The sequence below is a fragment of the Lynx canadensis genome, chromosome B2 (assembly GCF_007474595.2).
Source record: "Lynx canadensis isolate LIC74 chromosome B2, mLynCan4.pri.v2, whole genome shotgun sequence".
In the NCBI taxonomy this organism is placed as follows: Eukaryota; Metazoa; Chordata; class Mammalia; order Carnivora; family Felidae; genus Lynx; species Lynx canadensis.
The window spans coordinates 88,092,948-88,105,361 of NC_044307.1; the positions used below are offsets into that span (position 1 = coordinate 88,092,948).

The following is a 12,414-nucleotide window of genomic DNA, read 5'->3' on the forward strand; positions in this document are numbered from 1 at the left end:
TACTAGGTTTGTTCCTTACTATAGTAAATTGGCAGGATCAAAAGGCTGCATGTTTTGTTGTCCTGTATACACTAGGGAATACATTTTAAATGTATAAGCCATAAAGACTTCTAAGCACAAGTTAACTTAAAAAATACAAACAGTAAGTAACACTTCTTCAGAGTGAACGTTCATGACAAAGAAATATATGGCACATACCTTCCTTTGACTTGTTTCCAAGGATGAGGGCCATTGTTCTTCATTGCTTTCTTAACAACTTTTGCCAAAATGCAAAGGAAAATGGTGTAACTACTGCTGGATTTATACAGGCCATTATCTTGTTTATCACAACAGCAAGTCTTCACCATTTCTAGCATAGACAAGGGTGACTTAATAATATGTGTAAGGCCTTTCAAAGGAAGCCAAGAGATGCTAAAAGAACTATTCTAAAAGCAAAAAAGAAAAAAAGAAAAGAATGTTAAGTATTAAATCCAAGTAAACAAAAATGGAAATCCCAATTAGCTCACTAAAAGTTTGACTTGCCTTGATCACATAAATTACAAACAGTACTACACATCCTGCCAAAATAAAAATTCCACAAAAGCAGAGACACCAAGGGCTGTTCAAATTCCTAAAACATCTCCAATATGTCTTTTTAACAGTTGGTCTGTCCAAATTAGGAAACATACAAGATCCATCCATTGCATTTGGTTGCTTTGCTTCTTTAATCTCTTATGTAAGTTTCCCAGAGTTTATGTCATACCATTTATTTTTGTATTAGGTCATTTATTGTGTAGAATTTTCTCCAATCTGGATTTAGCTGCTAGTATCTCCCTAGTCTCATGTAATGTACTCTTTTATCCCCTATTTGTTCTGAAAATCGGTAGCTGTATCTAGAGGATTGATCAGATTCATGCAGGTTGAGTTTTTTGATAAGAATATTCCATTGGTAGTACTGGGCACTTCATGTTGCAATTAGGAAAAGAGACACATTAAATTGTGTCATTCCTTTTGTGACGTTAAGATTAAGGGTCTTATCAACCTGATCTGTTAATCTGAGTGATCCCCAAGATTCTCACTGAACAATTTTAGCAGCCATTAATGATCACTGCCCAGAAGCCTTACTTCATCAGATGTACAAAATAGTGATTTTCTAATTCTATCATTACTTCTTAATTAGCTTATTAGAAATTTGGTTATTCTTAAATATAGTTTATATTCTCATTTATAGTTTTCAGAATAATGAAGGTTTGGTTTTTTTTAATTAATGTTTATTTATTCTTGAGAGAGAGAGAGAGCGCGCGCAAGTCAGTGCATAAGTGGGGGAGGGGCAGAGAGGAAGAGAGACACAGAATCCAAAGCAGGCTTCAGGCTCTGAGCTGTCAGCACAGAGCCCGATGCAGGGCTCAAACTGGCAAGCTGTGAGATCATGACCTGAGCCGAAGTCAGATGCTTAACCAACTGAGCCACCCAGGCGCCCCTGTATTTGATAAGTTTCAATCCACAGCAATCATTATTCTTTCTTATGCTCAAATTCACCCAGCATTGGAGCAATGGGACCTCCTTTTGACATGACTCCATCTTACTTTGATATTTCCTAGCTTTCAGATATGACAAGACACTGTGGACTCATACAGATGTTGTCTCAGAACTAGAATGGGTCATTTTTCCAATCAGCCTGAAATTATGCTTCAGAGAAAGGTGTTTTTCTTATTTTTAATAAGCTCCATTATGTATAAACCCAAACTAGTAATTTACTTGTAAACCTCCCATTTCCATTTTCTATCTCGTTTGAAGGGTTCACTATTTACTCAGGAACTCAAATACTCCAAATCTTCTCTTTTTTCCACACATAACAGGTAACTAAATCCTATAAACCTACCTTTATAATTTTTATTTTTCAAACATATCCTCTCCTTTCTAAATCCATTGCCCCTATTTTACTCACTCACTGCATTATTAGCATTTATTATTACATTGGACTATTAATATAACAATTTATTTATAGCATTTTCAGAAAACTCTCTCACACACGTACCCAATATGTCACATCCTTGGTTTTCTATGTCTCTGGAATAAATCATAACTCAACCTGCACATTATCTTCAACCCTACATAATCTAGTCACTGACTACCCTATGTTCCTTATCTGCTGTTTCTTCCCATAGTCATATCAGATCTATCCAAAACTATTTAACACGGTAGGAAAAGACCAAGTTTTTTATGTGTTCATACATTTGTTCATTATGTTCCTTTCACCTGAACACTCCATTTCTTCTATGCCTGGAAAATTCTACTCATTCTCCAGTTAAAAAATTACAACCTCATAAAGCCTTTCACAAGTCTATACACTGGGTCAGATACTCTGTCCTTGGACATTCCACAGTACTGTAACTTCCTCCCCACAATGTCCACTAACCTATAAGCAACTCAAATGCCAACACTATGTCTTATTCAGAATAGCATTAACTGTTCAATGTGTTGCTAGTAATCAGTAACTGTTAGAAAACATTTATAAATGAGGATTAAAAAGAAATATCTTTCTGGTGCAATTTTGGTTCCTTTGCTTACTCTCACTCTTTAGAGAAAAGAGACAAAATGTTCCGTACCCTTATGTCAATGCTCTATAAACAATGCTTATGAAAGGTAAAACAATATTTTTGAGCTACTCTAATCTACTTGGAAAAATTAATTTTTTAAGAAAAATCTGTAACTTTTCATAATTAAACCATAAAAATATTCCTCAAATATGTACAAATTCTTCAAATTCCTGGAACACATTCATATTTTATTTACTCACCAGGTTCTTACTATAATATTCCCATAGAATGGTGACAATTACAATGTTTGGCTCCCAGAAATCACAAAGCGTCAAACAACAGTGCAGATGCATTCGTAATTGTTCTTCTGGTATACCATCCTAAAAAATAAAATGGAATTGTGGGAAAGTAAATGGGCTCTGGTAACATGAATATTATTGCTTGATATGCACTGGATAACCTGCTTTTATTTATTTATTTATCTATTTATTTATTTTTTACTGTTTATTTTTGAGAGAGAGACAGAGCATGAGTGGGAGAGGGGCAGAGAGAGAGGGAGACAGATTCTGAAGGAGGCTCCAGGCTCTGAGCTGTCAGCACAGAGTCCAATGAGGGGCTTGAACCCACGAACAGTGAGATCATGACCTGAGCAGAAGTCAGACACTCAACTGACTGAGCTACCCACGCACCCCTGGATAACCTGCTTTTAAAAAGAATATGAATACATATCACCAAATCATACCCACTCTCATCTTCAGACCAGGGGTCTAAATCAGGATAGGCTATACTTCTAAAAATTTGCTTTATGTATTCAGATAATAGAAATTACATAACTCAAAGTGACTTTTAACACAATCATTTAAAAATTAAAGGTGTTTGTGATGGAGTGATTATAATAAGGGGGTATAGATAATCTGAATTGCTTAAGGAGGAAAGTTTGGACATGGAGGAAGACAGAAAATGGAAAAGATCCAATAGTCGTGAGCAGAATGAAAATGAAAAGAAAAATGAAAAAATGTAAAGCATAACCCTGGAAAATGGGTGAAATAAGTAAAAGAATCTCTGCTTAGATGTGAGGATATTAAGAAACTTACAGGACAGGGTGATTACATGCATTAATGTTGGGGTTGCTAATAAAAGTAACATACAGGTATAAAAAAAGTGATCTTAGTGCTAAAACATTCAAAGAATAAAGGGAACCAAACATGAGCAGATTTTTTTGGTGAGGCATTAACTCTTAATTAGTAATCCTTTAGAATACACTCAAGCTTCAAGTCCTCCAGGAAACTTACTAACTTCCATACTAACAGTGACCCTTCTTTATGCTCCACAACCTCCTATGCACACCTGCATCATAGCACTTACCTTCTTAAATTTACGTTTGTCTGCTTTCAAGTGTCTGTGAACTCTCTGAGAATTAGGATAATTTCCCCTGGGTCTAGCACACTGCCTGGTTTGCCAAACAAACTCCATAAATATTTCATGAATAAAACTGAGATCTAGGTTCTTGTGCCTCTTTTTACCAAGTAGCTGTATGGCTTAGGGAAAGAAACTTAGCTTCTCTAATAGACAACTAAGCTCATTTAAACAAAGAAAGGAAGTTTCTGTCCATCATTAATATTCTTTTGATTTTATTATGAAAATATTAAGCAAGACCTAGGCTCATTCCTGTGGCATACTACTCAGATAAATTAAAGCATACTAAATTCAATATACTTCAAGGATTTATGACTCCAAAACCAATTATAAATACCATTCTATGCCTCTTTCCAAAAACAGAAGGGAAAAGAAATGAACATTTAATGCACACTGGATTTGATCAAGATTGCTCTTGGTGACCAGACCAAGATTTGAATAAAATTTGTGAAGCCAGAACCCATGTTCTTTACACTGTGCCCAACCAAGAAGAAATTAAATATGGTGTATTCTGAGAGATTTTTTTTTATTTTTTTTAAAAGAACGGAGATAAATTTCCCTTCTTTTCCCTGCTAGTGGCTACAGATTATAATGAAAAAGAAAATACCATTTTCTCCAGTTATGGCAGGATTGGGTAATCTGTCAGTTGAGTAGGACTTAAAAATTTTGTTTAGCTTATAATTAATTACAGCTAGTATTTGTTATAAAATACATTTTCATTTCCTGTATATTCATTTGTTTTGAGCTATTTTCCCTTAGTTTAAAAAAAATTTTTTTTAACGTTTATTTATTTTTGAGAGAAACAAGAGATGAGGGAGGGGCAGACAGAGAGGCAGACAGATTCTGAAGCAGCCTCCAGGCTCTGAGGTGTCAGCACAGAACCCAACACAGGGCTCGAACCCACGGATCATGAGATCATGACCTGAAGTCGGTTAAGGGATGCTTAACCTGAGCCACCCAGGCACTCCTCCCATAGTTTTTTCTTAAAAATTCCCTTCAAAAATGTGTGTGTGCACATCAGCTGAATTAAGAAGAAAGGATTTGCCTAACTTCAAGTCCAGATAATCAAAGAGATATAAATACAAAATAGGAGAAAAGAGCAAAGAGATACCTTAGCTCAAATTCATAACGAGAAAACAGCAGATGAAATACAGTGAAGAGTACTGGAAAACTCTTGTGTATATTAATTTCTTCCTACCTTACATTTTCCATCACACACTTACTGGAAAGGAAAAAAAAAAGAAAACACAAACAAAAATATGGAAATTTGAGATGCTTTCCACAAGTATCATCAAAACAGATCTAGAAACCAAAAACGATTAAACACATAGCAGCAAAAAAGTTTTAAAATAGAAATAATGGCAAAAATAGTTTTATTCAGAATCCAACCAAGTCAAATGCTTTGAGAGAGCACACTGTGAATAAAACATGTAAGAAGACTCAAATCCCAGCTTTGCCACTTCTTAGTTACCTATATGAACATGGACAAACTCCTTAACCCTATCAGGCCCTGCCATAAACATTAAGTGGAAGAATGTACATTAAGTGCTAAGTACAGTGCTTGCATAGGGATGGCTGTCACTATGTTGTCTGCAAGAGAGATATATTTTTTTAGGCCAAACTATGATCAAATAATAAATGCAACAGGATCTCAGTATCATACATTTCATTTCTGTGAGTGCTAAGGTTGAACTCTACCTAAACCAAGAGGTTTGAATAATTACATCTAAATCCATGCCCTCTGAATAAAGAGTTTTAAACAAACCAGGTCTTTGGGCCTCTTTTCTACACAGGCTTACACCTGCCTGTTTGAATCCCAGAGGCTATGCTACTCAGCTTCTGCATTTTTCACAAGACCTATGGATGCTCTGTAGGTCTCTTCTCTGTTGTGTGAGTATGTATAAACTATTCAATGAGAAGGCTACCCCAGAATATTCCATAGTGTCTGCTTTTGATCTCCTGATTCCATAGTGCCTGCTTTAGTCCTTTTATTTTTTATAACTTTTTTTTTTAACTTTTATGTATTATTTTTGAGATAGAATACACAAGACGGCGAAGGCGGGGAAGGGAGAGAGGGAGAGAGAGAGAGAAGGAGACGCAAGCGCACAGGCGCGTGCACACACACACACACAGAATCTGAAGCAAACTCCAGGCTCTGAGCTGTCAGGACAGAGCCCGATGCGGGGCTTGAACCCACAAACCAGGAGATCATGACATGAGCCGAAGTCGGAAGCTTAACCGACTGAACCACCCAGGTGCCCCTCTGCTTTAGTCCTTTTATAAAGAATGTCTTCCCATCTTTATTTTGAAATATCAAATTTAGGCATCTTAAATTTGGGTATATACCATACATGATATTCTTCGACTGAACTAAAACTGAAAACAATGATCTTTTATAGCCAGCATATATGAAAAGATGCTCAATATCACTGATCATTAGGGAAATGCAAATCAGAACTACTATGAAGTATCACCTCACACCTGTTAGAATGGCTAAAACCAACAACACAAGCAACAATAAGTGTTGGTGAGGATATAGAGTAAAAGGAACCCTCTTACACCATTGGTGGGAATGTAATCTGGTGCAGCCACTCTGTAAAACAGTATGGAGGTTCCTTAAAAATTTAAATACAGAATCACCATATGATCTAGTAACTGAGCTACTCGGTATTTACCCAAAGAATATGAAAATACTTATTTGAAAGGATATATGCAGCCCTATGTTTGTAGCAGCATTATTTACAACAGCCAAATTACATACACAGTCCAAGTATCCATCGATAGATGAATAAAGATACACACACACACACACACACGCACACTGGAATACTACTCAGTCACAAGAAAAGAATGAAATCTTGCTATTTGCAACACATGGATGGAGCTAGAGAGTATAATTACAAGCAAAATAAGCCAGTCAGAGAGAGAGAGAAATACCATGGATTTCACTCATATATGAAATTTAAAAAACAGAACAAACAAGGAGAAAAAAAAGACAAGCCAAAAACCAGACTTTAACTATAGAGAACAAATAGTTGGTTACCAGAGGGCAGGTGAATGGGTGGATGGTAAAATAGGTAAAGGGGATTAAGAGTACACTTACCATGATGAGCTTATCAGTAATATATGGAATTGGTCAATCACTATATTGTACGTCTGAAACTAATATAACACTATGTTAACTATACTGGAATTAAAAAAAAAATTTACTCTTGGGGCACTTGGGTGGCTCAGTCAGTTAAGCACCCGACTCTTGGCTTTGGTTTGGGTCATGATCTCATGGTTCATGAGTTCCAGCCCTGTGTCAGGCTCCAAGCTGGCAGTGTGGAGCCTGCTTGGGATTCTCTCTCTGTGTCTCTCTCTCTCTCCCTCTCTCAAAATAAGTAAACGTTTAAAAAAAAAAAAAAATTACTCTTTTTTTTTTTCCAACTTTTTTTTTTTTTTTTTTTAATTTATTTTTGGGACAGAGAGACAGAGCATGAACGGGGGAGGGGCAGAGAGAGAGGGAGATACAGAATCGGAAACAGGCTCCAGGCTCCGAGCCATCAGCCCAGAGCCTGACGCGGGGCTCGAACTCACGGACCGCGAGATTGTGACCTGGCTGAAGTCGGACGCTTAACCGACTGTGCCACCCAGGCGCCCCCTTTTTTTTTTTTAATAAAAATGGCAATTTAACAATTGAGGGCTCATTTTTTAACGAATAACCTAACTAGAAGAAGTCATCAGAAGAATAAAATTTATTTGCAACCTAAATAATAAGTATTAGTCTGCCTGTGTGATTCAATGTATTTTTAGGATTAAAGAAAGTTGAAATTCAATATCCCAGTCAAGATCCTTCTGTCCAAGAAACATAATGATTTTGAATTAGTTACTAGGGGGCGCCTGGGTGGTTCACTCGATTAAGTGTCCAACTTTGGCTCAGGTCATGATCTCGCGGTTTGTGAGTTCAAGCCCCGCACTGGGCTCTGTGCTGACAGCTCAGAGCCTAGAGCCTGCTTCAGATTCTGTGTATGTCTCTCTCTCTCTGCCCCTCCCCTGCTCGTACTCTGTCTCTGTCTCTCTTAAAAATAAACATTAAAAAAATTACAAATAAATGAATAGAAATAAATTAACTATTAGAAGATTACTGCCCCATAGAAGTGAGATCTAATTACATTCTGAGTTGTTTTTAGCCTTGGACTCTTCAGGTTCCTTAGCAAATAAAAATATTAGACTTGTTTTGGATATCTTTTTATAGCCTTCAATAAACTTTAGTAGAAAATTGTCTCTAGGATGTCAAAAAATGAGGCTTTAAAAAACAGGTAGTATAAAACTTAAAATCTTCCCCTTCATTTGAATACAATAATGCCATTTTAAAGGTAGAACAAATGTTTACTGTCAGCATACACAAATATTAAATAGTACTGCCTCCAAAAAATGGTTAAGGTAAATACTTAACTATTCAATCATACCAACAGAAGCAAAGTTAAACAATAAATGTTCTCTTTACCTATAAAGCTCAATGTCTGTTTCTAGAAAATCCTTTCTGGCTAGAAAAAGATTTGGAACATTATTTGCTTAATTACAACTACAGTGGCATGCCTACGGATTATATTTGACGACTGCTCTACAGGAGGAATGTATGTTTTTTAAATACTGCAAATGGACTCTTTCACTGTTGGAGATAAAGTCAAAGCACACGGGCATGGGCAGATTTTAATTTACCTCAATGGGGGAAAACAGATATAATCAAACTGATAGTTCTATCTGAACATATTATTTATTTTTTATGACCACCTACTGCACCCACAAAATTGATTTCAAGAACTCCAGCAAGTAGTACTAAACTACTTATAAAATCTAATTTGATACAATCAACGCATGACAAAATTGAAAGATCACTAGAGAAAATGGACTACTTCTTTCTAAATATCGTAATGGCTTCTCTCACGGGAAAAATTACTTTGACTTTATGTTACATCTAAATTCCCAGAGAAAGTTTCTTGGAGTCACTAGACTACTTCTATTTCTAGGGTGCCTGACTTCCCACAGTTTGCCCAGGACTTCCCTGGTTTTAGCACTGATCCCAATTCTGGGAAACCACAAGCCAGGCAATTCCTGATGGGCATACTACTTACTTCCAAGAACTACGTATTTATCATCAAAATAAGTTCAGCTAACACCATTAACATACTAGCTATATTGTAAAGATATATTATGCAGTGTCAGAATAACTTTTATTACATTATGAGTAAGACACTTCAAAGTTTTTTTTTTCAAGTCAATGAGTTTCCTTCATTTAAAATCAAAATTATAGTGAGTCATAAACACAAGAAAAAAAGAAATAATTTTCAAGCAACTCAAAAGGGTCTGAGGAGGGTTTTCAATCTCTTAGTCAAAAAGCAAACTTCTTAGTCAAAAAACAATGGAACAGAGATGAGGATAAATTCTTTCTCCTGTTTGTCCTAGACCATTATGAGTGTACGGGTATTTATCCATATGACCCTTAGAACCTAAGAAATACTCTGTAATTTAAAACCTACCTGAATAAACCATAAATTCATACAATGTTAGAGCTGAAAGGAAGTTTAAGAGGTTTTTAGAGCTGTGTTAAGGCATTAAGACTGGATCAATAGCTAACATAATTAACAATGACCACTTTTTAGTGATCCCCTACGTTCTTGAAGTAAAAAAAAAAACGTATATAAGACACTTTCTGAATTACTAAATCAGTATGTTCTCAAAAAGAACGAAGGAGAAAGCCAATTGAAATGTCACAGAAAAAAATAAAAATAAAAACTTTTACAATGATTGAGGTTATAGTTCTTTTGTTTTTTGTACAACTATGTATGCACAAGTCTTTGGAATTCTAGTCTAGAATTTTTACTCGTTAATTGGAAGACTCATATTATAAACTAAATGTACTTATTGTATGCTTTACCTAAAAAAATTAAGAGTTAATATAGATAAAATGGAAAAGAAAATTTGACACTATTTATATGATTTTCAAAGATATGGCTACAAAATAAATGTGCGTGTATTCATAAGTATGAATGAGTGTGCATGTACGTACATATGATATATATATCAATCCTGTACTATATTTCTTGTTTATTCCTCTTCAAGATTTTAACAATCTTCATATCCTAACAGAAAAGTAATCTACTACCCAAATTTAAAAATATTCTTTACTAAAATTTCCCCTTAAATTTTTACATAAATAACTTATACTACAAAACTTTAGAGAACTACAATACAGTATGTTTAAAGATGTGATGAATAGCACATTTAAAACTATTTTAAAAGGAGGTCAAATCTGACCTCTGGGCCATGAAGCACCACATCAGCGGCTCTGCAGAAAGAAAAATGATAACGTAGGAAATGAGGGCTCAGAAACTAGGACCTTATCAGTTAGAGTAGGATTCGCGCCTGTAAGACAAATTGCTCAGCAAGGCAAGTCACCCTCCTGCTGTGATGAGGATACAGCCGAATTTCCAATGCCACTATCTCCCTCATCGTGTCTCTAGACCCGATACCATACAGTCAAGGAATGGCGTACAGTTTTGAAACATCCACTACTTATCCTGAATACATTTTGTCAAAGTCACCGGCTAGGATAATTTTATTTGTCCTTCAACTGGCAACTCAGTGTTTGAAATAAAAATCTTCAAAGGATACTCATTCATAGGAACTATCTTATGTTGCCCCTTCATTAACAAAGAATGATGATTCCACCTCAGGTTTTTAATAAGTAAACAGAGTTTGTTATTTAAATCATTTTAAGAGTTTTCTCAGTTCTTAAAAAATAAAATCCGTAACGTTAGAAATTTAGCAAAGCCCACAAACTGTCTCATTTGAAAGCATACCTGAACACCGATGGACTTTTTTAGCAGTTCTTCTACAAAATTCCAATTTGATTCCATTTGTCTCTAGAAAGGGAGAATATTGCAGCAAAATTATTGCTCTTAATTATGCATTGAAATTATAGTATAGCAGGCTAGTAGTGAAGTACAAATATCTTCTCTATCATCAGACATCATTACAACTTCTTGAATGTCTAAAATTATTTGGACAGAGTAACTTGACAGACTTGGTAGAAAAAAAAAATTGTAACTATTCCAATCCAATATAAACCTTAACAGGACATGTTTTATTAAACAATGGCACTTCTATACAATTATAACTGTTTTAACAAATATTTAAATTTTGCTGTCATATGTAATCTAAGCGGAAAAAAAAAACTTTATGTAGTTTTTGGAGTGTTATATGCTTTGAGTGTTTTTCCTCATTGTATACTTTACTCACCAGAGACTTTTTCATTTTACGTATAATAACATCAAGACAATCTATTCTACTAAGCAATTAACTAAACATTTTGTATAGGAAAAAAAATGTACACAGTGCTACCTCATTTAATCAATGGTCACTTATCTGGAAGACTCCTCACAGTAAGGAAGAAAGCCGAAAAGGACTTTCACAAAGCCAAAATACTTCACAAAAGCTAGGCACTGAAAAAGGCTTTGCTTTCCGAAGGGAAAGCCTGGAGGAATGCTCAGTTCTTAAAGCTCTGGATACATGTATACTAGTCAAAACCAGGAGAAAAGAAAGTGCTTTGGAGAGGAAGCAAATAACAACTAGTTTCTGAGAGTGAGTGAAAAAGGTACAAAAGGTAACTGTAACACCACAAAAAGCAAAGCCAGAAGCCTTAAAGAATAGAAACAAAGAGCCTCATCATACCCTACCATCCCCATCATAATTAATATGTTGTTCAGAAGGATGAACCCAAATGACTCATAAAAGGTTAAAGCATGTACAATTTTCTTGATTAAAAAATTTTTTTGGAAATATTTATTTTTGAAAGACAGAGAGACAGAGCACAAGTGGGGGAGGGGCAGAGAGAGGGAGACACAGAATCTGAAGCAGGCTCCTGGCTCTGAGCTGTCAGCACAGAGCCTGATGTAGGGCTTGAACTCATGAACCAGGAGATCATGACCTAAGCCAAAGTCGGACGCTTAACTGACTGAGCCACCCAGGCGCTCCTGCAATATTCTCGATTTTAAATGACTGGATAATGTTCATGTGAGATGCTCATTACATAAAATTACTAAACAAACATTTCCTTAATAAAGGTACTCAATGACTGTGGTAGCCCCTCTCTAAAATGGCCCCAAATGACCCTGTCTCCTGGTATTCATACACTTATTTAACCCTCCACCCCCACCCCACTGCACACTGTGCCAGGGTTGGTCTGTTATCAAGAGAGCATCAGTACTAATAGGAGTGTTGGTATGTCACTTCCAAGATTAGGTTAGAATACAATGAAGCTTCCATCTTAATCTCTTGTTGACTCCGTCAGGGAAAACCATAGTGTGAACAGGCCTGAAGAAGCCTATGTGATGAGTAACTAAAGCCTCCTGCCAACATGAGAAAGACTGGAAGTGAGTCCTCCAGCTCTAGTCTTCAGAGACTCAAGCACCTGCTGATAGTTTACTAGAAACTC

At 35.8% G+C, this 12,414-nt stretch overlaps 1 protein-coding gene across 1 annotated transcript in view; it reads right to left on the reverse strand.

The window, feature by feature from the left end:
* MMS22L (MMS22 like, DNA repair protein) overlaps positions 1–12,414 on the reverse strand; it is a 129,555-nt gene that overhangs the window by 88,060 nt on the left and 29,081 nt on the right. Inside the window, exons 11-13 of the mRNA XM_032593224.1 lie at positions 10,781–10,843; positions 2,780–2,899; positions 199–425 (exon numbers count right to left, since the gene is read on the reverse strand). Coding sequence (XP_032449115.1) covers positions 199–425; positions 2,780–2,899; positions 10,781–10,843 — 410 coding nt within the window. The remainder of the gene's footprint in view (positions 1–198; positions 426–2,779; positions 2,900–10,780; positions 10,844–12,414) is intronic.